We start from the raw sequence: 23,784 nt of genomic DNA on the forward strand, positions 1-23,784 counted from the left end.
AAGCATGAAAGTTTCAGACAGGAAGGCAGGGTTGCACATCAAAGAAGCATAAAAAAGAATAGTTTCCAGAGACCAATGAGTTGCTGTTGGCTAAGTGGAGGTGTGGAGTTTAAGGTATTCTCTAGTTTTTCACCCTTAACCTACATATGGAGACATAGACTGTAGCATTTAAATAGAGAACAGATCTCAGAGGTCATTATTGAGTTGGTGCTGGACAATCTGAGGCGTAGAGTTCAAGGTATCTTACAGTTCATCATTCTTAAACCCTACAAGGTATCCATCAGGACTTTACACTTAAACCGTGCAAGGAGGTGTGGACTTTACCAGTGAAATACCCAAGATAGCTGGTGGCAGTCTGGGTCATAGACATGGTCAAAATTGATCGGCAATGGAAGAAATGATCAGCTGCAAAATTAATATTAGAAGTTTGGGACAGAGCCAGTAAATAGAAAGTCCGATGAAGCAAGGTCAGGCAACTTGAAAGAAACACAGAGAATCTATAGAAGATAGTAAAAATGGAAAACATGTCCACCCCACTTATCTGGTATGAGGAGCCCTATATTGGAGTTATTGAAGTAGATACCCATTATCGTGTCAGACCCTGGGCCAGGGGCGTACCTAAAGGCTAAGGGGCACGGGTGCAAAAGTTCAGCTGGGCCCCCCCCCTCCATCTGTACCCGTACCTATACCTAAACCGTGCTAATTTACAAACATGATGCAGCCCCTTGGCGTAAGCCTTCTCATTATAACTCCTTTCCTTGACTACGTAAAAACCTGTTGGTAATGTCTTAGGCCACTTTCACACGGCCGCACAAATTGCGTGAGATTTGTGCGTTGCAAGATGTACAAATCGCACATGAATATGAACCCCATTGTTTTGAATGCAATCATACACAGGAGCGATGTTTTGGTTTTTCTCTGCATCGCACGGGAATATGATGATGTGATGCGAGCTGGTTATAACACAACAACCTCTCACATCCGCGGGGACGACACACGTTGGTGAGTGTGATAGGGGGCAGAGTTTCACGGCCCAATATCAGACTCACTTGTGTAAAATTAGCCTAAGGCCGGCTGGATTTGCATTGCGGGAAATGGAGCGGGCATCCGCCTACGGATTCCGCAGCATGTACCGCCCATAACATGTTATGGAAAAGCGTTTTTTTCTCTACACGAGCGGAAAGCAATTGCGGTTTTCCACTCACGGAGGAAAAAGCATGGCGTGCTGTATTTTAATGCAGGTATATACCCAGGTTATACCAGATATACATATATAATTATATACAGGAGAGGTATAACCTATACCAGCTGCACATATATAATTATGTACAGGAGATACACAGGTTACACCAGCATGGTACATATAGCTATATACAGGATGTGTATCCCCCTGTATATAGTGGTATGTCCCATGCTGGTGTAACCTGTGTATCTCCTGTATATAATTATATATATACGGCTGGTATAACTTATACCAGCCATACATATATAATTACAATTCTTTCTCTACTCACCTCTGCAGCAGTCTCTGGGCAACCTGTAATGGAAAGTCCCCCGTATTTTGATCACATGACCAGGCTGATCACATGACCAGAGCCTGGTCATGTGATCTGCAGCCACAGGTCCTCTCCCAGGTCCTGTGCATCCAGCGCTCCGGAGGTGAGTAGAGCCGCAGTAGCCCCTCCCCCTGGTAATCGCTGGCCGGCAGAGACTGATAGACTGCAGCTGTGACCACTCACAGCTGCAGTCTATCAGTTGGAGGGCCGCGCCGTGGGGGTCTGCAGCCTGTAATTGGCTGCCAGCTCCACGTGTAACAGCCCTCCCCTCTTCTCTTGCCGACCTGCGGCGCTGCCTCCCGTCTCTCTCCTCTCCCTTCTCAGCCATCATGCGCCTGACAGCGCCGATCCCCTGTGCCCCCTCAGCTCAAGGGCCGGGTATATGCACTGAATGTGCATGTGGGTATGGCGGAGGGTGGCCCCGGGGCCCCCTGAGCGCAGGGGCCGGGTCGCCATGGTGACCCCAGCACCCCTTGACGCTACGCCTATGCCCTGGGCCCATCACTGGATTTGGATCCTCTAGTGCCCTGGTGGGTCAGTATAGCTCTGGTTGTATGTAGTATTTTGTAGGTGCACTGACATCAGTTGTATAACATAATTGAGACAATGTCCATCAGGATTTGCCCCAGAGACTATTCAGTATTATTAGTTACTACAGATGTACATTTTCATCTTTCATTCTTTTCTTTCTGTGGGTCATTACAGGGACATGTTGGGCATCAGGTTACTGTGTTTACCAACCAAAGACCCTCTCTGTGAAGGAAGGAGAATCGGTCACCATCCCGTGTACATACACCTATCCTGAGGGCCTCAGAGAGAAGACACGGCTTATAGTAACTTGGGAGAACCAAGTAGACTTTACTGCTCCAGTATTCAGAAATACATCATAGACCATTTTGGAAATATTGATGATGAATATAAAGATCGAATCTCTACAGTTCACCATCCTGATAACCGGACGGCGTCTATCACAATCCGAGGACTGAAGGCTGCAGATGGAATCACGTTTTGCTGTAGAGTAACTATAATTCCAACTGGCAATCAAGACTTCACTTGGTTTGACTCTTATGGGACCTCTCTCACTTTTGCAGGTAGAAAACCATGCTACGTTATATATTCCAAATTCTGTGGACCTTCACGAAATGCATTTTTTTAAAGTGAAGATGGTATAATGCCTCTGCAGTATCACCTATTGGAAGTTAGCTTACTTATAAGTCAATGTCCATCAGCCATCTAACAGGCTCTGCAATATGACTAGGGATATAAGCTAAAGTAGAGTTGTCTCCATAAGGAGCAGATAATAATGTGTAGACAGGTGTTTCAGAGTTCTTGCCCTCCATCAGTATAAATAGGGTTATTGCTGGCTGGGTGACTGGTCTGTAATGTGAATTGAAAGGAGTACTATTTCTGTTTGTGGAGATTGTCAAGTTTGTAATAATTGACTTATAGCCCATGCAGTGCTCTTCTGGGAAATTTGTTATGCAAATGGGAGATGATACAATGTATCTGCGGCACCACTCATTGGAAGATATAGTGGAGTCAAGAAGAGATGAGTGTTTGTGACAACAGATTTATGATCTACTAGCTTATATATACAGCATTGCCTGGGTAGCCTTGCCACCTTTGATACACTGAATCTGTCTTTCTCTTTTTGAATTTGGACCTGATGTTGTTACAAGGTCTGTGCCACCAATTATGATGTCCTGGCACTTTCCCTCTCTTTTAGAATTACAGCCTCACGCTGTTCCATGGTTTTTGATGCCTGTTCGTCATATTTATCATCAATAGAACATATATGGGACCATCTGGGATGCCAACTTCCACAGCCTACAAGTTTGCATGCTCTAGAGGCTTAGCTACAGCAATTCTGAGACGAGACGCCACAGGATACCATAGGGAACGTGTATATCTCCGTGCCCTTACATCTTGTATATAATATTCTACAGCGCCTATTAGAAAGTTAAACATTGAAATATAGATACGCTACCTTCCAATTGGTGGTGCTGCAGAGTGTCACGGCTTGTCAGTCGATACGGCATCGTGGCATGGTGGCCATGACACAGGGTCTGACCCATCACCCTGTTACTACACAAGGCAAGGGTTAATGCACGTTGTGCAGAGATTGCTAGCTGCTCTACCAATCAGCAAGCGTGGAGAGCTTTACATTCCTAACATGCCTAAAACATGTTTTTGTAAGACTGATGTCTGCATCGTACCCTGATTCGTGTGTCAACTGTCCCTACCATGACATGTAGATGTTTTTTTTTTTTTTTCCCTTATGCAGAAGATTCCGGTTCGGCTTACATCCTGATGGCCCCCATACACATTAAGTTTTAGTTACCCGGCCCACTGATAATGGCAGGGCGGGATAATGGGGGTGGCTCCAGTTTCCTTGACAGATAATGTCAGGGAAAGAAAGGATTAGGGACATTGAATGTATTAAGATCCAATCTTGTTTTCACAGACGATAAGCCAGTGCCAGAACTGTCTAGCAGTGGCTTACCTCCCTAAATGCACAAATGTACATACAAGCTGAGCATGTGTCTAAGGTAACCATATGATAATTCATCGGACAGTTGTTGAAGGTGTATGAGCATCTTTAGTCATGCTATAGGGCCTGTTAGAAAGTTAGACATTGATATATAGGTAAGCTACCTTCCAATTGGTCACAGTCGCGATAGCATCGTGGCCACAACACAGGGTCTGACCCATCACCCTGTTACTACACAGGACAAGGGTTACATGCTCTACCAATCAGCTGGTGTGCAGAGCTTTTTTATTCCTACCACGCCCTCTTCCCTTTGCTGTTGATTTCAGTTCTCTAGAGGAGAGGTTGGTGTTAGTGAGATCCTTTAGCCTGGGTAAATTGCTTCCTTTTTCAGGTAAGTGCTGCTGAATCCTTTCTGTTGTTTTTGGTTACCTTTATTATTTTGCATTGCGGTGTCAGTACACCTCTCCAGGGGTTCCTATAGGGATAGTCAGGACCCAGAAAAAGACAGCGGGGCTGTCCTTATCAGGACAATAACTCTGCCTGTAGGCAGGGGCTCATCACCTCCCTGTTAGGTAAGGGACATGTTTTCTTCTTCCTGGAGTGGTGCTCACTGTCCTGCATTGCGTGGTGTACTGTTATTGCATTCTGTGTGAACATCACCCTGCGTCCGTGATGTGGCGAAGGGCGCCTGCCAGATGTGACACGGAGGCTTTTTACCATCTCTGATAGATGTCACATAGACAATAAGCAGTCCTGTGTCCTAAACAGCAATACAACACTGGAAGGATATTTGAGTGGTGAAGCACCGAACATTTTTCAACTGGACATAAATAATAAAGGGGGTGTTAGGGAAATTGAAACCTCACTGCCTGGTTTCCTCACAAATGACACAGACCTCATAAGTTATTTTAATAGTTTTCATGACAAATATCCATTTCTCTTAAACCCCACTGACCCGGGACATGTTCCCTTCTACATCCGAGGCAGCACCATTTTTTATGTCAAAAGAATGGACACGTGGACGAAACCTGATGGTCCCCAGTAAAATGTCTGTTGGCATCTCTTGTATCTATCTGGCGATAAATTGTTACTGAACTGTTAATGAACAGAGCATAATAGCTGGTTCATGAGGTTTCTGTTGGGTATCTATTTTTTATTGGGCAGGTAATGTTTACCTCCTCATCTGGAGCCTGCATCTCAGATTTTATCAAATTTGATGGAACAAACAAGTCAATCAGGGATATTGGGTGCAGTTGGTACTCATTGTATGATAGATCTGGCACTAGTAAATGGTTTCCTTAATAAATGGAAACCACAATGGAGATGTGAAGAGAGCCTGGGATTCTACCCTATTTCACTACTTTACATGTTGTATAGATATTTTTATTTGATATGTTTTATATATGCAAATTATGAATAGTAATACAAATGTGTTAAAATAAAGGAGAGGCTAACATTTCTGTACCTGTATATACAGTGCACATTACATGTCTTCTGTTTATGGATGGAAGATCGGTGACTCAGATGGAGGAATTGATTGCTGTCCCAGGAGAAGAGATGATCATCCCCTGTCATTACCCACTGGAGACCCTGGGGAAGGCGCTACAAGTGACTTGGTATTCTGGAGATAGTAAAGAATGTACCTATATCTCATTAAAAATTTATTCCTCGAACACAACACACAGATACGATCGATTCTCACTGGTGAACTTCCCTGAAGACGTCTCTCTCCATATGCACAATGTACAGAATAATGAACATCACCGCTATTGTTGCCTTGTAACCACCAGTAATGGACCAAGAATATCAAGTAGACATGGCACAGAACTGACCATCACAGGTACAGAAATATTTATTGTTGTAAAAGGGAAATAGTACACTTTTCAGTGAGCAGAAATCTGAACAATGTAACTGTTGAGAGGAACCGATGCTGATGCCGCCAGATCAGGGTAGAAAATCTTTTTTTAAAACAAGACCAGGATTGCAGCACTGGCGCCTAATCTGTCTGATTTAGTGAGGGATGAAGTGAAAGTTGCATATAGTCAGAATCAGTGGATCTGAATCCGTTGTGCCCCACACTAGTTTGGCTTTGGGCCAAATCTAAAGGGGACACCTGAGTAACTCTGATCTTTATCCTTTCACTCCATCAGTTGGGGTATGGGCTTCATTGCAGGGCCCCCAAGTCATTGCATTAGAAGTGGTCACAGTTATGTGGTTGCTTATGCAACTACAGACCAAGGTTTGATACCTGAGTGTTATAGTCAGACAAGTCAATAATTTAGCAGGCAGTCTATACTTCAATACGAGAGATAGATCAGAGGTCAGGATACACAGAGCAGGTTCAGCATGGTACAAACAGACCATAACTCAGGTGAGGCCAGAAAACTGTCAATACAACAAGCTGAGGTCAGGAGTGAAGAATGCCAAGTAGTCAGAGTATAGCCAGAGTCGGAAATCAGGAGATCAGAATAAACAAGAAGTCTTCTCTGGCTTCAATAGGTGGTGCTAGAGCCATTGTTCAAGCTTCAATTTACATAATTATCTCTCTTTGACCATGCTACTGAAGAAAACAAAAACTTTTCCAGAATCACTGTCTTCTGTTAATCCATAGCAACATAGTATGTAAGGCCAAAAAAAGGCATATGTCCATCCAATTCAGCCTATAACCCACCTCCCCCCTCAATATTGATCCACAGGAAGGCAAAAAAAAACAATGAGGTAGACCCAAAGAGAATGTATACTCATAAAAAAAGATTACAAAAAGTGTAGATTCCAAAACTCCCCATTTCAGGAATGGAATCCAATTAATTGTTAAAGGCAGATGAAATAAGTTGGATAATTCTATAGAAACAAAAAAGCAAAATTTCAAAAAGAAAAAAACAAACAGGGAGGTTAAAAAATGAAATAATGGCCCACAATGGATGAAGGAAGAATATGCACCAATATCACTGCCCCATGGCAGATGAAACAAGGAGTAAGGCACAAGCACAGGAGGTTCACTAATGCTGGATGGAGGATGATGACCAATGCAAAATCTGAAACATAAACAATGTGATAAAAATGCAGAGAAATGACAAAAAAAAGAAAAAAATTATATAATAATAAGTTAATGAAATGCAATGTCACTGTTTATAGAAGCCAGTAAATAACTCTTCATTGATGCCTATAGGAAATAAGCTATTAATGGGAAAAATCCATTTAGATTCACATCATAAAAGGGGGAGAGATGGATCATCACCTTGGATGTTAGTTTTACTGCATTCCAACTACCCGAGTCTTGCTTTTTTTCTCCCTGATGTTGATCCAAAAAGTGTCCTGCCACAGATGTAAGTGTCTTACCTGCCAGTGAATCCCTCCTGGCCAAATTCATGGAGGAGAGTTGTTGCTGGATACGCTTTCTTAATTCCTGGGTTGTTTGTCCAGTAAAAGTTTGGGGCATGGACAAATAAGTTCATAGACGACTCCACTTGTGCGACAATTAATGTAGTGTCACAAAAGAAAGTACTTCTGATCAGTAGGGTTGATAAATTCCTTAGTTGGCACAACATTTTACAAACAGAACGATATATTTAGAAATAGTTATTAGGGGAGATTCACATAGAGCGGAAGTGAAGTGGAATTTATTATTTTAGTTGCCTGCCTTTGTACCCGTTCAAGATCTAATAAGGGTGAAAGTAAAGTGTTGGAGCTACTCCATGAGTGGACGTATATAGTTAGTTGTGAAGAGTGGTACAATTGTACGTGAGAGGTGCTACTGGCCAGGCGTATACCTGTACAAGACAAGTCAAGAAGTACATAATGGGATCTTGATGGGAGTGAGAGAAAAATGGCTCAAGGCGCAACGGATCCAAAAAATGGTGATAATGAGATATAAAGATTTTATTATATAAGGAGTAAAACCAGCTGAACAAATGTGTTTCAAGGAATAACCTCTTCTTCAGTAGAGGTTTGCTCGGGCAAGACATGCTGGATGGCTAAGTATTTAAGTTGCCATGCCAGGGAGGTAGGGAAACTATAGGGAAATGATCAGGCCGCAGGGGTGGCTCCTGGTGTCTGAAGTGTAGATGTCACATCCAGCATGTCTTGCCCAAGCAATTACTGAAGAAGAGGTTATTCCTCGAAACCCGGTTGTTTTGCTGGTTTTACTCCTTATATAATTAAATCTTAATACACATCACCATTTTTTTAAGAGTCGTTGCGCCTTAAGCCATTTTTCTCTCATTTCCATTAAGATCTAATATGTCCTTCTTGAGTTGTTGTTGTTGTTAGCAGTTTAGTCATTCATGACCCTAAAGGCGAGCTCCCTCCATATGTTTCAGTTTTGCACTACTTCTTTCAGTTGTATGATATCCAAGCCAGTATCAGCTCTGACAATATCAGCCATCATGGGTCTTCTTTTGCCGCTGATCTATCCAAGCATTATAGATTTTTCTAGCGACTTACATGGCCACAATACGTGAGTCTGAGTCCGGTCATCTTGTCCTCCAGTGATATATCAGGTCTTATACGATTCAGGATTCTCTGTTTGTTACTCTCGCTGTCTAGGATATACACAGCAGCTTTCGCCAGCACCACAGCTCAAACGCATTTCATGATCCTATATATCTGCCTGACACCAGTTGCTCCAGTTAAGATAACAGTTAACTAAAATCCCCAAGCCCTTTTCCATGACAGTATTTCCCAGTGATTTCCCATTTACTGTGTAATGGCTCAAATCAAAATGACTGTCAATTCCCCTTAATAAGAACACACAAAAAGTGGGTTGGAGGATGGCATCTGAGGAAAGCACCCAAAAGGGGTGTGAGAAGATACCTGAAAGCTTAGTGAGGGGACTTATTAGGCCATGCATGCTCCTTTGGGTAATTTAGGCATATAAAGAAGACGGAACAATACCTCTGCAGCACCACCTATTGGATGGCAGCATTTCTTCAAATCAATGTACAACTTTTTAACAAGTCTGCGAAACAATGATTAGGAATAGGAAACCAAGACAGAAAGCTATACAGAGAAATCTGTTGTGGGGTGTTTGTGCCTCATGAGTGTGGCTGGTGAGAGGCCTGTGACGTGAGTGCATAAACTAACCAGAGGACCATGTATAGCCTAATAAGTCTTCTCATACCCCTTCTGGGTGCTCTCCTTGGGGAGAGATGATGCCATTACCTGACCCACTCACCCCCTCTGAGTCTCCACACACTTTTTGGCTGCTCTCCTTAAGGAGAGACGACACCCCTCTTAACCCACATCTCAGGCCTCTCACCAGCCAAGCCAGAAACCTACTGCACACTGATGAGGGGCAAACACCCCCAAACAGCTGTCTGTGTATGGTTTTCTGGCTTGGTTTCCTTTTCCTAATCGTTGTTTCACAGACTTGTTCAAAAGTCGTACATTGATTTAAAGAAAAGCTACTATCCATTAGATAGCGTTGCAGAGGTATTATTCAATCTTCCTTATGTGTGTAATGATGACATGAATTTCCTCTGTCTATAGCCTGTCCATAACCTTACATTTATCAGTCTTAAACCTCACTTGCCACTATTCTGTCCAAGCTCCCAATTTATCCAAATCCTCTAGCAATCTCCTTGTGTCCTCTCTTGTCCTAATGCATTGGAAAAGTCCAGATACACAAGATCCAATGACTCTCCCTACTACAGTCTAGAACTTAGCTCTTCATAGAAGCCGATCAGGTTGGTTTGACAGGAGTGATGTCTCACAATTTAATGCTGATAATGAGTTATACAGCTATTTTCCTCCAGGATAGCATCTCTTAGAAACCCTTCAAAAATTTTACCAGCAATAGTAGTGTTACGTGTGCTGCTGGAATCTGTAGTTCTAAGCTTCCTAGCAGTACAGACCTCACAGGGTTAATTGATTGAGCTGGCTGGGTGTGGTACGTCCTGCTAGCCAATCTCCTGGGTCTATGCTCACATATAAACCCAGCTCTTGGTCAGTCTGTCTGGTGTTCAGGGTGAGCAGTCATGAATCCTTGTCTGTTCAAGTTTGCTGTGTAACCTACTATCTGTGTTTTGTTGCAGCTTGCTGTGTGATCTGTGCCTTGTGGCTCATGTCCGTTTGTACGTTTATTTTGTGTCAGTTTGGTCTGCTGAGTTTGTTTGCTATGTCTGTGGTAGGTTGGCCCCTAGGGCCCTCTAGTAGATGTGTCTTGCTAGTGTAGGGACTGCAAGATACGAGGGGCCTTACCAGGTCTTCATTATTCCCACTATATCATAATTTTCCTCAGACATTATTACTTTTAGTTTGTTAACTTTATTGGACAGGCTTCTAGCATTAGTCAACATGCAGTTTAGAAAGTTTTGGTTATTTTTTATATTATGTGTATCCCTACTAACTATTCTGCCAGTTCTAACTGTACTAAGCTCTCCCACCGCTCCACCACCTTTTTCATGACTTAGTCCCAAGTCACTGTCTACACAGTACAGACATACCCCTCCCCCTATTTATTTTCCACGGTCTCTCCTAAAGAAATTGTAACCCTGTAAATTCACTGCCCAATCACACTTATCATTTAGCCATGTTTCACTTATTCCTATTATGTCGTAATTTTCTTCAGACATTCTTGCTTCAAGCTGACGCACTTTACTGATCAGACTTCTTGCATTCCTTATCATATAATTGATATGGTTGTTGTTATTCTTTGTGTTCATTATGTTACTTATGGTCCTATTAGCTGTTCTATCAGTTCTAACTGTACTAACTCCTCCCTCCACTCAACCCTCATTCCCAATACTTGGTCCCAGGTCACTGTCTACACCATCTACACTGTCTACCCCGCTATTACTCTTTTTCCCCACCCCCCAGTAGCTTGTTTAAACACTCCTCCAACCTTCTAGCCATCTTCTCCCCCAGCACAGCTGCACCCTACCTATTGATATGCAGCCGATCGATACGTTTGAACCTGTAGCCAACAGCATGGTTAACCCAGTTCTCCAGGAACCGAAACTCCTTCTTCCTACACCAGCTCTAGACCCACTTGTTTACCTCCCTAATCTCCCGCTGACTTTCTGGTGTGGCACATGGTACAGGTAGTATTTCATAAAATATTACTTTGGAGGTCCTTGTCCTAAGCTTACATCCTAGTTCCCAGAAATCTTTTTCCACCTACCTCTAACTTTGTCATTGGTGCCAACATGCACCATGACTGCTGGATCCTCACCAGCCCCTCCCAGTAATCTGTCAACCTGATCCACAATGTGTCAAACTCAAGCACCAGGAAAGCAACACACCGATGATCCTTATCTTTGTGGAAGATTGCACTATGTGCCCCCCTAATAATTGAGTCTCCCACTATCAGGACCTGTCTAGCATGCCCAGCGCTCCTATTCCTCTTCTTACTGGAGAAGACATCCCTATGGCGGTCAGAGGGCATGTTGTGCTGCAGCAATGCTAATCCTGTAATGGCATCCCCCTCATCTGCTAACTTTGCAAACTTGCTGGGGTGTGCCAGTTCAGGACTAGCATCCCTGGATCTCTTCCCTCTTCCCCTCCTTCTGCCACCCAGCTAGCTGCCTGGTCATCCAGCTTTCCTAAACTGCCACCCCCCCCCTCCTCCCCCACATCTACCCTGGTGAGTGCTCAGTGAGCAGCAGATTCCTTTATATGTTGTCAATGTATCTCATTGTTGCAAACTGCTCATTTAGATCCAGGATCTGGGCTTCTAAATGTGCAACACACTAACATCTCATACAACAGTATGCATCCTCAGGCGGCTGGTCAAGGACTGCATACATGGCATAGGATGTACACAGGATGGCATTGTCAATCATGGAGCACATTCTAAATAGGGATCGTACAGATAGATTAGATTTAAATATATACACAAATGGCTTTACCGAGAAAGAAACGAGATAGGAAGATGAAACCTTACATTTATTCCACATACTCTCCACTGACGCCAACACACTTCTTATATCGGTATTCCAAGTTCTGTAAGCCTTGCAAAAAGAAGGATTTTGGTTGTGCCTCAAACCAATCATCCGTAGCAGCCATGGCATCAGAAATGGTGTGAAATTTGGTACCCTTGAGGTGTGTGTTTCTACAGGTTTGGAAACAGATGATAGTTGGAGGGATCTAGATCTGGTGAATAAGGTGGGTGGTCAACCAGCTGGAAGCCTAGCTCCACCAGTTTTGCAGTGGTCACTTGTGCAGTGTGAGCAGAGGTGTTGTCTTGCAGGAACAAGATTCCTTTGGACAGCTTCCCCACCTTTTGGCCTTCAGAGCTGCCTTTAATTGGTCCAAAAGTTTAATGTAATACTTTGCATTGATGGTGGAACCATTGTGAAGGTAGTCCACTAGCAGCATGCCCTCCTTATTCCAGAACAGAGACACCATCACCTTAGTGGCGGAACTTCTTTGGGGCAAGGAGAACCACTGTGCCTCCACTCTTTTGACTGCTCCTTGGTTTCAGGGTCAAATAAATCCAGGTCTCATCAATAGTGACCAGTCGATCCAGGAAGTTCTTATGAGTGCGAAAACGCTAACAAATGGACCGGGAAGTTTCACTCGCATGCTTTTCTGATCCGTTTCTCAAACATTTGGGGACCCACTTTGCAGATAGCTTCTTCATGTTCCAATGTTCATGGATAATGACACAAACACGTTCACCAGAAATCCCCATGATGTCTGTTATTCCTTTAGCTGAAATTGTCCAATTCTCCACTATGAGGTTGTGCACAGCGTTGATGATCTCCGGAACAACAATCTCTCTCGGTCGTCCAGGACGTTCCTCATCATTGGTGCTGAAGTGGCCCGTTTTAAATTTGGCAACCCAATTCTTAACTGTAGAATATGAAGGGCATTGATCCGCCAATATCTGCGACATATCACCATGAATATCCTTGCAGACTTTCCTTGCAGAAACGAGAATTGTATCACTCCTCTGCTCTCATTTGCTGTGAATATCGCCTTAGACTCCGCCATTTTGTTTTCCCGCGTTCCTAGATCACTGTTGCCATAAGCTACAAACACAACATTATGAAAACATATATTAGACACATAAAGCTTTCATGTGATGTAACATTCATTACCATAGAAACAAAAAAAAGAACACAAAGCCAAAGACTTATCAGCACCCCCTCGTGTATATATATATATATATATATATATATGCAAAAATAAGTAATAAATAAAGAACCTGACTCCAAAGTCACTGATCCCATGTCACACACTTATGACACAATACAATTACAACACAGTACACTTAAGAGACAACCACGCACACTCACTCCGCTCGCACGCTCACTTAGGTTTTGATTGACATAGTACTTATCTGTAGCGTTTCTCTTCCCCCTCTGTTTGGAATGGAATCCCACTTAACTAGATCAAGAACAAAATCATCCTGGCCGCAATGGATGTAAAATCAATGTATTCAAAACTCATCCTTTCCCATAATTCCTTCTCATTTGCTGACTGCATACTGTATGTCTACAACAGCCCAGTAGAGCAATGGGAAGTCAAATGGCGCATTATGCTGATATTTCATCATGAAGCTGGAAAATTACTTCTTGTCTTTCTGCCTCATCAGGCATTTTTCTGATTATTATCTGTGCCATGACTAGCCTTAGCTATGCGTGACCTGTCAGTCACACAGGGTGCCAGTCACCAGCTTGTGGAAAGGATCAGTAAGATTTATGTTGGGGAGATAACCCCCTCTTAGGTCTGCCTGGCCAGATAACCTGCTTCCTCCTTGCAGCGGTGTCTTTTGGTTCTGATACTGTATTTATGTTACGAGCTTGGTATTGGCACTATATTTATTTCAGAGCTGTTCTGTGTGGGCAGAGAGTAGAGCAGAGAAAACTACTATTACAGAGGGCTGTAATTCACTCCTGGTGAATACGGTACTCTTATTAGCATTGAGGGAGAACAGGACCAGCAGTTACTCAGGGGAAGGATGAGAGATAGCTGTGTAATAAGTGGACATAGTTATGGTACACAGCCTCTGAAAGAAAAGGGGGGATGGGGAGGTCAGCTTTTCTGGGTTCATAAGAGAGACCACCTTATCAGTGTTGGGAGTCTTCAGACCAAGTATGAGGCTTTCTAAATGCATGAGAAGACAAACTTAATGCAATAAAATATAAATACATCATTTTTCTGCAGGGACTTAGTATGATATGTGTATATTGATTCTTCATGCTCAATGGTTTCCATGGCTTTTAATATTAAACTACTCATGTACTTAAGTACAATAAAAGAGACATCACTGAACAAGCAGCCACTTTTCCCAAAATAGTCCATAGCCTACTAATTCTGCCAGGGTGTGTAATATACAGTATATAGCAGGAAGGTCTTTTCAATCTTTATGCTTCCATTATCTGAATATGATTTAGAGGTAACATAGTAACATAGTATGTAATGCCGAATGAAGACAATGTCCATCTAGTCCAGCCTGTTTATCTTCCTATGTTGTTGATCCAGAGGAAGGCAAAAAAACCCAAGGGGCAGGAGCCAATTAGCCCTTTTGGAGGAAAAATTCCTTCCCGACTCCCTAATGGCAATCAGACTAATCCCTGGATCAATCCCTAATAGTTCCTACCTGCCTGTATACCCGGATTAACAATTAACCTAAGATTTATATCCTGTAATATCCTTCCCCTTCAGAAAGACATCAAGTCCCCTTTTAAACTCCTCTATGGATTTTGCCATCACCACATCCTCAGGCAGAGAGTTCCACAGTCTCACTGCTCTTACAGTAAAGAACCCTTTTCTGTGTTGGTGATGAAACCTGCTTTCTTCTAGACGTAGCGGATGCCCTCTTGTTACTGTCACAGTCCTGGGTATAAACAGATCATCGGAGAGATCCTTGTATTGTCCCCTCATGTATTTATACATAGTTATTTGATCACCCCTTAGCCGTCTTTTTTCCAGGGTAAATAATCCCAATTTGGATAGCCTCTCTGGGTATTCCAGTCCCTTCATTCCATGTATTAGTTTAGTTGCCCTTCTTTGAACCCCCTCCAGCACTGTAACATCTTTCCTGAGCATTGGTGACCAGAACTATGAGCAGTATTCCATGTGGGGCCTGACTGGTGCCTTATATAGTGGAAGAATAATGTTCTCGTCCTTTGCCCCTATACCTTTTTTAATGCACCCCAAGACTTTATTAGCTTTTGCAGCAGCTGACTGGCATAGGTTACTCCAGTTTAGTCTACAATCCCCTAGTACCCTTGGGTCTTTTTCCATATCACTTTTCCCTAGCTGTACCCTATTTAGTGTATATTGGTGACATCCGTTTCTCCTGCCCATGTGCATAACCTTACATTTTTCAACATTGAACTTCATTTGCCATTTTTCTGCCCGAGCCCCCAGCTTATCTAGGTCCGTTTGTAGCCGTACCTTGTCCTCCATTGCATTGATTAAGTTGTATAATTTTGTGTCATCTGCAAATATTGATATTTTACTGTGCAGCCCCTCTATCAGGTCCTTTATAAATATATTGAACAGAATGGGGCCTAATACTGAACCCTGTGGCCCTCACTAGCAACTGTGGCCCAATCAGAGCACGGACCATTTATTACCACCCTCTGCTTTTTTTCTCTGAGCCAATTCTTTACCCAGATACACACGTTTTTACCCAATCCGAGCTGTCTCATTTTATATATCAGCCTCTAAGCGGCACGGTGTCAAATGCTTCAGAGAAGTCCAGATATACAAGATCAAGAGACTCTCCCAGGTCCAGCCTACAGCTTACTTCATCGTAGAAGCTGATCAGATTGGTCTGACATGATCGACCCTTCATGAACCCTTGCTGGTGAGGAGTTATTCCGTTGTTCTCCTTGAGGTATTCTACAATGGCTTCTCTCAGAAACCCCTGGAATATTTTTCCAGTTACTGAAGTGAGACTTACCGGCCTGTAGTTACCAGGCTCACTTTTGGACCCCTTTTTGTAAACTGAAACCACGTTGGCAATGCGCCAATCCAATGGTACAACCCTGGTTTTGATAGTATGCACAAATATTAGATATAGTGGTCTAGCTATCACATCACTTAGTTCCCTTAGTACCCTTGGGTGTATTCCATCTGGGCCTGGCGATTTATCGATTTTTATTCCCCTGCATCTCATGTGACATTTCCTTTTCGTTTGTGAATACACTTGAAAAGAAACTATTTAATAGGTTTGCCTTCCCCCATCATCTTCAATGATTTCTCCTGCATTATTTGTTAAAGGGCCAGTGCTCTCGGTGCAAATCCTTTTGCTGTTAATATAGTTGAAAAATAGTTTCGGGTTGTTTTTGCTCTCTTTGGCGATCAGTCTTTCTGCCTCCTCCTTAGCAGTTTTGATCTTGTCTTTGCATATTTTGTTTTTTTCCCTGTACGATTTTAGCGCTTCTTTGCTGCCTTCATGCTTTAGTAGTTTGAACGCTTTCTTTTTTTCATTTATTGCCCCTCTTACCGTCTTGTCGAGCCACATTGGTTTCATTTTACTTGAAGTTCTTTTATTTTTAAAGGGTATGAACTGCTCACATAAGGTGATTAGGATCCTTTTAACTTTTCCCATTTGTCCTCTGTACTGATATTTTTGAGGATGTTGTCCCAATTAATTTACTGATAATAGCTCTAAGCTCATCAAATTTTGCTTTACTAAAGTAAAGTTTATTTGTCGCTCCCTGATAAGGTTTCTTGAAATCACAGCTGCAGGCGGATCAGTGGGCTTGTTAATTATTTTCACAGACTGAAATCCTTATATAGACTAAAACTTAACCTTTAATAAAGCTTAGATAAAATAATATACACAGGACAAAGGCCTCATAAAGAGAACACATATAACTGAATAAAAAATTCACAGATGATTCATTTCCTTTTAGCACCTCCGTATATCTGCTAGGGCGATCTCCTCAGTCAATTATAGGACCGGATACAATATTCACCTCTATCTCACAATAGAGAGTTTCAATAGTAGCCAGAGTTCATGTCAGCGTGAGCCAATGTCAATTTTGCTTGTCTGGCTTAGGGATATGGTGCTGCATACCAGTATCTAAGATACACAACGTATAGCAATGAGTAGTTGGAAAAATATACTTCTTGTCCAGGTTCTTTGTATTATACAACAATCAGGCTCAACGCGTTTCTACCGCCTTCGCGGTTCATCAGGAGCCATATACAAATATAGATAAACATGGGATCAGGCACCTAGGAGCCTGCTCAAAAGGAGTTATTGGGATCCTCAGAGCATGCGCCACAGGTGTCTAAAGGCAGACTTCAATTATATGTCTCCGCATGATAGAGAGTTATCTCCAGATACACGCCTCCAGACAAGGTGTCTGCTATACAGCAGAATGACCATCTGTCATAATCCCCAGTGGCTATCTTGGTTTGCAGGTGTTGACTGATTATTGCAACTGCAAACCTGATGCCCAAAACATATGCTGCCAGGATAGATAAAAAGGCTTCAGGGGTGTGAGAAAATGTTATGCCAATGTATAGAATCAAGTTTCCTCCACCTCACTATACTTCTATACCCGATCCCTGAAAAAAACCTTATAGTTTGTACGCCCAACCATATACAGAGATACTAGAAAATGCCCTACAGTACTCTTCTATGCTCTAGAACCAATGCTAATCGCTGGTGTCTCGGCTAAGGTGGGTGGTAAAAGAACTAAATAAACAAACATGAAATCAAGCAGCAGCTCCAGCCTTAAAGGTAGGCTGGAGGCATCTAACCTGCAGTTAGCCAGTTCCTTCCTTATAAAGCCCTGTTAAGGCACTCCCCCAAGAAGGTGTGTGCCCTCTGAGCCAATCAAACAGTTTTCTTAGTTACACAGAAGGTGTGTGCAGGAACTGAGCTCCCGCCCCCCTCTCCGTCTCCTCTCTGCCCCTCTGCACTATTTGTAATGGGAAGAGGCGGGACGGGGGCGGGGCTAAGTTCCGAGAATTAGCCCCCGCCCCCGTCCCACCTCTCACCATTGCAAATAGTGCAGAGGGGCGGAGAGGAGGCAGAGAGGGGGGTGGGAGCTCAGTTCCTGCACTTGGCTCTTCCATCCTCCCCCCCTGCACACTAAGACAACGTATATCGGCTCGGCGTGAAAACCGAGTCGATATACGTTCGTGTAACTTCACCCTAAGGGTCACTAACGTCCTGACTTGTAATGGTAATAACAGCCCATAGTGTAACTAAGAACTGTTTGATTGGCTCAGAGGGCACACACCTTCTGTGTAACTAAGAGAACTGTTTGATTGGCTCAGAGGGCACACACCTTCTGTGTAACTAAGAAAACTGTTTGATTGGCTCAGAGGGCACACACCTTCTTGGGGGAGTGCGTTAACAGGGCTTTATAAGGAAAGAACTTGCTAACTTCAGGTTAGATGCCTCCAGCCTACCTTTAAGGCTGGAGCTGCTGCCGGATTTCTTGTTTGTTTATTTGGTTCTCTTAACACCTATCTTAGCCGAGACACCAGCGATTAGCATTGGTTCTAGAGCATAGAAGAGTACTATAGGGCATTTTCTAGTATCTCTGTATATGGTTGGGCGTACAAACTATAAGGTTTTTTTTCAGGGAACGGGTATAGAAGTATAGTGAGGTGGAGGAAACTTGATTCTATACTTTGGCATAACATTTTCTCACACCCCTGAAGCCTTTTTATCTATCCTGGCAGCATATGTTTTGGGCATCAGGTTTGCAGTTGCAATAATCAGTCAACACCTACAAACCAAGATAGCCACTGTGGATTATGACAAATGGTCATTCTGCTGTATAGCAGACACTTTGTCTGGAGGCGTGTAACTGGAGATAACTCTCTATCACGTGGAGACATATAATTGAAGTCTGCCTTTAGACACCTGTGGCGCATGCTCTGAGGATCCCAATAACTCCTTTTGAGCAGGCTCCTAGGTGCCTGATCCCATGTTTATCTGGTTCTATCTATATCTGTATATGGCTCCTGATGAACCGCGAAGGCGGTAGAAACGCGTTGAGCCTGATTGTTGTATAATACAAAGAACCTGGACAAGAAGTATATTTTTCCAACTACTCATTGCTATACGTTGTGGATCTTAGATACTGGTATGCACCACCGTATCCCTAAGCCAGACAAACAAACTTGACATTGGCTTACCCTGAGATGAACTCTGGCTATTAATGAAACTCTCTATTGTGAGATAGAGGTGAATATTGTATCCGGTCCTATAATTGACTGGGGAGATCGCCCTAGCAGATATACGGAGGTGCTAAAAGGAAATGAATCATCTGTGAATTTTTTATTCAGTTGTATATGTTCTCTTTATGAGGCCTTTGTCCTGTGTATATTATTTTATTTAAGCTTTATTAAAGGTTAAGTTTTAGTCCAAATAAGGATTTCAGTCTGTGAAACTGATAAGGTTTCTTATTGAATGACAGCTGGAAGTTGATTATATTGTGGTCTCTGATCCCCAAGTGCCCCTCAACAGGGGGATATTATACAGTTTTATCCTGGAATCTAGCCATCTGAGAAGTGTAGCATATGTAATAATTTATTGTATTTTTCTAGGTTCCCAGTCCTCCTCCACACCATTCACAGTTACACAGACACATAAAATTACAGGTCTCCTAGGTGAGTCTATGACACTAAGCTGTTCCTACAGAGGCTACATGGAAAGTGATGTCCTCTGGGTTAATATTTACTGGAGACTCGGCAACTTAACCGGTCCTTATGTCTACCACCCCTACAAAGAAATGGTTCATCCCAGTTATAGAGGGAGAACGGGAATAAAAGGACCAGCAGATCTCCACATACGGGGGCTGCAGATGTCAGACGACTCCACCTATTACTGCTTTGTGATGCTCAGACTGTGTACTGGAGTGGATGAATATGAAAAACTAATTCAGTATGGAGCCGGGACACAACTAATTGTGACAGGTAAAGTATCGACAAAATATGTAACTTTTCTAAAACCCAATGCATATTATAATCAGACAGAAAATAACTTTAAGATGGATGTCTCTCAGAAGTGCCAGGGAATTTTTGTGCATGGACATGAGGGGTTGTATTGGCAGTGAACACATAGACGTCTGCAACATTCCTGCAACACAGAGGTGTAGCTAGAAGTTAAACATAAGGGACAAACACAGCTCTTCCAGTGACACAGCTCTCGTAATCATAGTGGTTATTTGAAAACCAATATTACCCTATATTGTGGTAGATACCAGTTCTACACAGGCACTCTACAGACCAAAAAAGTAATTACAGTGCAGATATACCTGGTAATCACAGGTAACATAACTCTCTGACTGGAGTCCTTCACTTCTCCCATTTTTCCATCGGCCCAGACCTCCATGGTGACATCTTCCAGCCATGACTTGTCTCTGCAAAGTTTGTAAACAGATATCTTTGGCTCCTCTCTTTTACAGAATTCCACCAATCTTTTACCAACCTACGCAAGCTACGTATCCTGCTGCTTCCCCCAATTCTGTGCCTGTTGCCATCCCATCTACTTCTTTTACTATACCTGCTGTGTAACACCGTACCTCCAAAGGTGCTGTGCTTCAGAAATTATGCTGTAACTATAATAGTGCCACACAGACAGCCCCTCTGGAATATTGCCAGAGAGATAGTGTTCCTAAAATAATATTGCTGAATAGTACCCCATATTTGCCTCAGATGGTAATAATGCGCAAGACAGAAAAAATGCCACTTTTTGTACACCACAGAACAGGGGGCACCATCAATGAGGCAAGTTAAACACATCACCTCAGGTGGCTCACTTTCCTCACTGCAGGGGTGGGAATTTTCAGGGGAGCAGATGAAGTCCAGCAGATAGAGGAACACAGGTGTTGCTGGATGGGGGTACAGATAAGAGTGAGGGGAAAGAGGGTGCCCAATGCATCTGCAGTGAGCAGAAGTTGGGTGTTAGCTTGAGTTCGCGATAGCTATAGATTCTTACTCCCATCCGCTCTGCTACAAGTGAAAAGGGAAAAAATAGGTATCAGGGATGATGGTTGTAGTTTGTGACACCAGTCTGCAGCAGGTCGGAGTGAGGGGCAGCAGGGTAGATGCACTGCCACCTGGTTGTAGTATGAATAAAGTTTATAGTTGGGGTTTGTAATCGCTTTCCCAGAAGGGCTGTGTAGTAAGTGGCATAGTGGCATTCCCTAGTCGGAGTAAAGATGAAACAGGTAAAAACTCACTTTCATTTGTAGTTCCAGGAAAATAAGCAACTCCCAATACAGGTCCAATTCCCGTTCACAACCATCCGGAGTTTGGTGACTGAAGATACCGCCCTTAGAACAATGCGTCATATCTAATGCTTGAGATACCGCTCTCTATAACTTTTGTCGTATCTAGCACCTTCTCTCAGATGTGGGGAATGGATGTTCTCTGGCTGTCTTGTTTCCAGCTTCTCTTTATAATCCTCTTTCTTTACTTCTCTTTCCTTGTTGTAATCTTTCTTATGCTGTCCTACACCTTTCTGTCTCACTTCACTAACAAGTAAACTCTCTAACTCTGTCCTCGCCTCTGCCCTCTCTCTGGTAAATGACTACTCTGATCTTCTCCTCAATAACTGTAGACTGATCTACGAGATGAAGAATGGTGGGCCAGTGAGCTTATGGCTTCCAGATCTACCCCAGGTTTCCAATGTATTGCCCTCCCCAGAACAATTGAGAGTAGAGTTCACCTAAGGCACTGGTTGGACCTTGCCATGTGTGAACCCAGGCTATTGCACCCTTGAACCTCAACTAGCTGCATTTCTGCTGCTACCGTGTTTCCCCGAAAATAAGACAGTGTCTTATATTAATTTTTGTTCAAAAAGATTTAACTTTTTTACATTTATAGCTGCCTGGACACTATTTTAAATTGACTTTTTTAATCATCTGTTAGCAGGGCTTAATTTTGGAGTAGGGCTTATATTTCAAGCATCCTCAAAAAGCCTGAAAAATCATTTTGCATCCACAAAAAATCTGGAAAATCATGCTATGTCTTATTTTCAGGGCATGTCTTATTTTCAAGGAAACGGTACATGTAACTCTAATATGGTGGATTGTTGCAGAAGTTTTTTGCAGTTGAAAATGCATTTTCTACAAATGAGTAGAGATGCTTCTGCATTGTGTGAATAGATTGCTATAAAACAGAGCGATAGGGCGTGCAAAGAAATGACTGCACCATCTATGTATCTATCTACCAATTAACTTCTCTCTTCACTTTTATATTTTACAGATCAGCTTGAGAAGGAGTTACATCCACATTTACTAACAAGTATTTTTGCCTCCAGTATTGGTATTAAATTCTTCATCTCGCTGGTACTTTTCTTATTGGCTTTATTCTATTATAAAGATAAATGAATCAGATCAAGGACCCAGATCCTGACATGTGGCTCAGCCACCGCACAGCCTATGATGCCCAGCAGAAGACAACCCCATCTGAGAAGAGAAGCAACATGGAAAGTATCTAATATAATTACTCTTTTTTTATTTCTTTCCTAATAAAACTTGTCTATATTCATGTGTGTGATGATAACAGACATTATAATGATCTGTTCCAAGTGTGTGATAACGGATCATGTGTGTGATGATAAGACCATTTTTGTGATGATAACGGGCATTATGATGGTGTTGGAGCAATCCCTTAATTTAGGAGTTACTCAATGGGTATTGAAGCTTCATCAACCATGTATGCCCAGCTGTCTGTACGGTGCACTGGAGTAAAGCACAACATGGAGCAATCAAGTGTTGTTTCAGAGCCCTTCTCAAAGAAAAAACGTATTCACCAGAGTTTATTATTTGATAAGAAGTACAAAAATGTGGATATAATAATATGTACTGCAGGGTCACCGAGGGTTGTGAACGACTAAACAGCTGACAACAACAACAACTCCAGGAAACGCTCATATGGGGATGATCCAAGACTATGCAAGCTCCTGTTTACATGTACTCAGACATAGTGTTGGCCCCTTTGGCTTCTGGCTGTCTAAGCTGGACGAGTGGCCAGAGCTTGCCCAGCATGCCTTGCAGGTTCTTGCCTGCACTGCTGCCAGGGTGCTATCAGAAAGGCTCTTCAGCACAGCTGGGAGTGTGATATTTGACAGATGCATCTGCCTGTCCGCAGACAATGTGGAACACGTGATGTTTATAAAAATGGACTAGACATGGATTTCACCTGCCTTCTGCACCCTTATGGCAGATTCTACTAATTAGTTAGCACACTGGCAAGTTTTACTCATATATGACTGAGCATGGATTTCTATCAAAGAGGCGACCATCCTAGCTTGAAGACATGGTCAGCTACTGTAGACCCACTTCAAGGAGAACTCCCAGAATCTTACAATAAAATGCTATGAAGGACAAAATAAAATTGTGGTGACATTTAATCGTTAAAGGGACCAACCACTCTTTTCTCTTCTATGAGATGAAGGGAGATTGCTGAGCGCATCGATCTCTATCTGTCCCATGGAAATGAATCAAGTTATAATTGAGCAATGAGCATGCATGGGAGAATGCATCTTCTCATGATTTCATATCTTTGACCATAGCAAGAAAAACACAAATAATTGAAAATGTCATTTAAGTGTAATGCATAGCAACAATTTAGATTATAACTTAGTCCTTGCTGGAACTAAAAGAGAAAAACTCAACAGTAAACCTGCCTGTAGGGGGTCACTCCACAATTTTCTGCTATACTGTCCATAAAGTTGTAGCAAAACTCCAGTCAAGTTGAGAAATTCCCTTTGCTTTTTGCATGTATCTTGTGTGATTATGTCTATAGCTCTGTGGTTTCCCCAACAGAAAGAAACCCCTTACCCCTGTGACTGGGATCCCA

General features: G+C 42.7%; 2 protein-coding genes across 2 annotated transcripts in view; both read left to right on the forward strand.

Annotated features, from left to right (window-relative positions):
- Positions 1-5,571: 5,571 nt before the first annotated feature.
- Positions 5,572-22,310, forward strand: LOC136610307 (uncharacterized). Its single transcript, XM_066589536.1, has 3 exons — positions 5,572-5,887; positions 19,522-19,890; positions 22,186-22,310. The coding sequence occupies exons 1-3, from the start codon at positions 5,572-5,574 to the stop codon at positions 22,308-22,310; spliced, it is 810 nt and encodes a 269-aa protein (XP_066445633.1).
- The window catches only part of LOC136610308 (uncharacterized), a 145,545-nt gene continuing 144,067 nt past the window's right edge, over positions 22,307-23,784 (forward strand). Inside the window, exon 1 of the mRNA XM_066589537.1 lies at positions 22,307-22,412. Within this exon, the coding sequence (XP_066445634.1) occupies positions 22,307-22,412 (106 nt within the window). The remainder of the gene's footprint in view (positions 22,413-23,784) is intronic.

The sequence above is a fragment of the Eleutherodactylus coqui genome, chromosome 2 (genome assembly GCF_035609145.1).
Source record: "Eleutherodactylus coqui strain aEleCoq1 chromosome 2, aEleCoq1.hap1, whole genome shotgun sequence".
NCBI lineage: Eukaryota > Metazoa > Chordata > Amphibia > Anura > Eleutherodactylidae > Eleutherodactylus > Eleutherodactylus coqui.

Excerpts from the sequence above, each read along its gene's own strand:
- LOC136610307 (XM_066589536.1), top strand. The coding sequence starts at position 5,572 with ATGGAGGAATTGATTGCTGTCCCAGGAGAAGAGATGATCATCCCCTGT. Across the intron at positions 5,888-19,521 it reads CACAGAACTGACCATCACAG|GTTCCCAGTCCTCCTCCACA; the intron begins GTACAGAAATAT and ends GTATTTTTCTAG. Across the intron at positions 19,891-22,185 it reads GACACAACTAATTGTGACAG|ATCAGCTTGAGAAGGAGTTA; the intron begins GTAAAGTATCGA and ends TATATTTTACAG.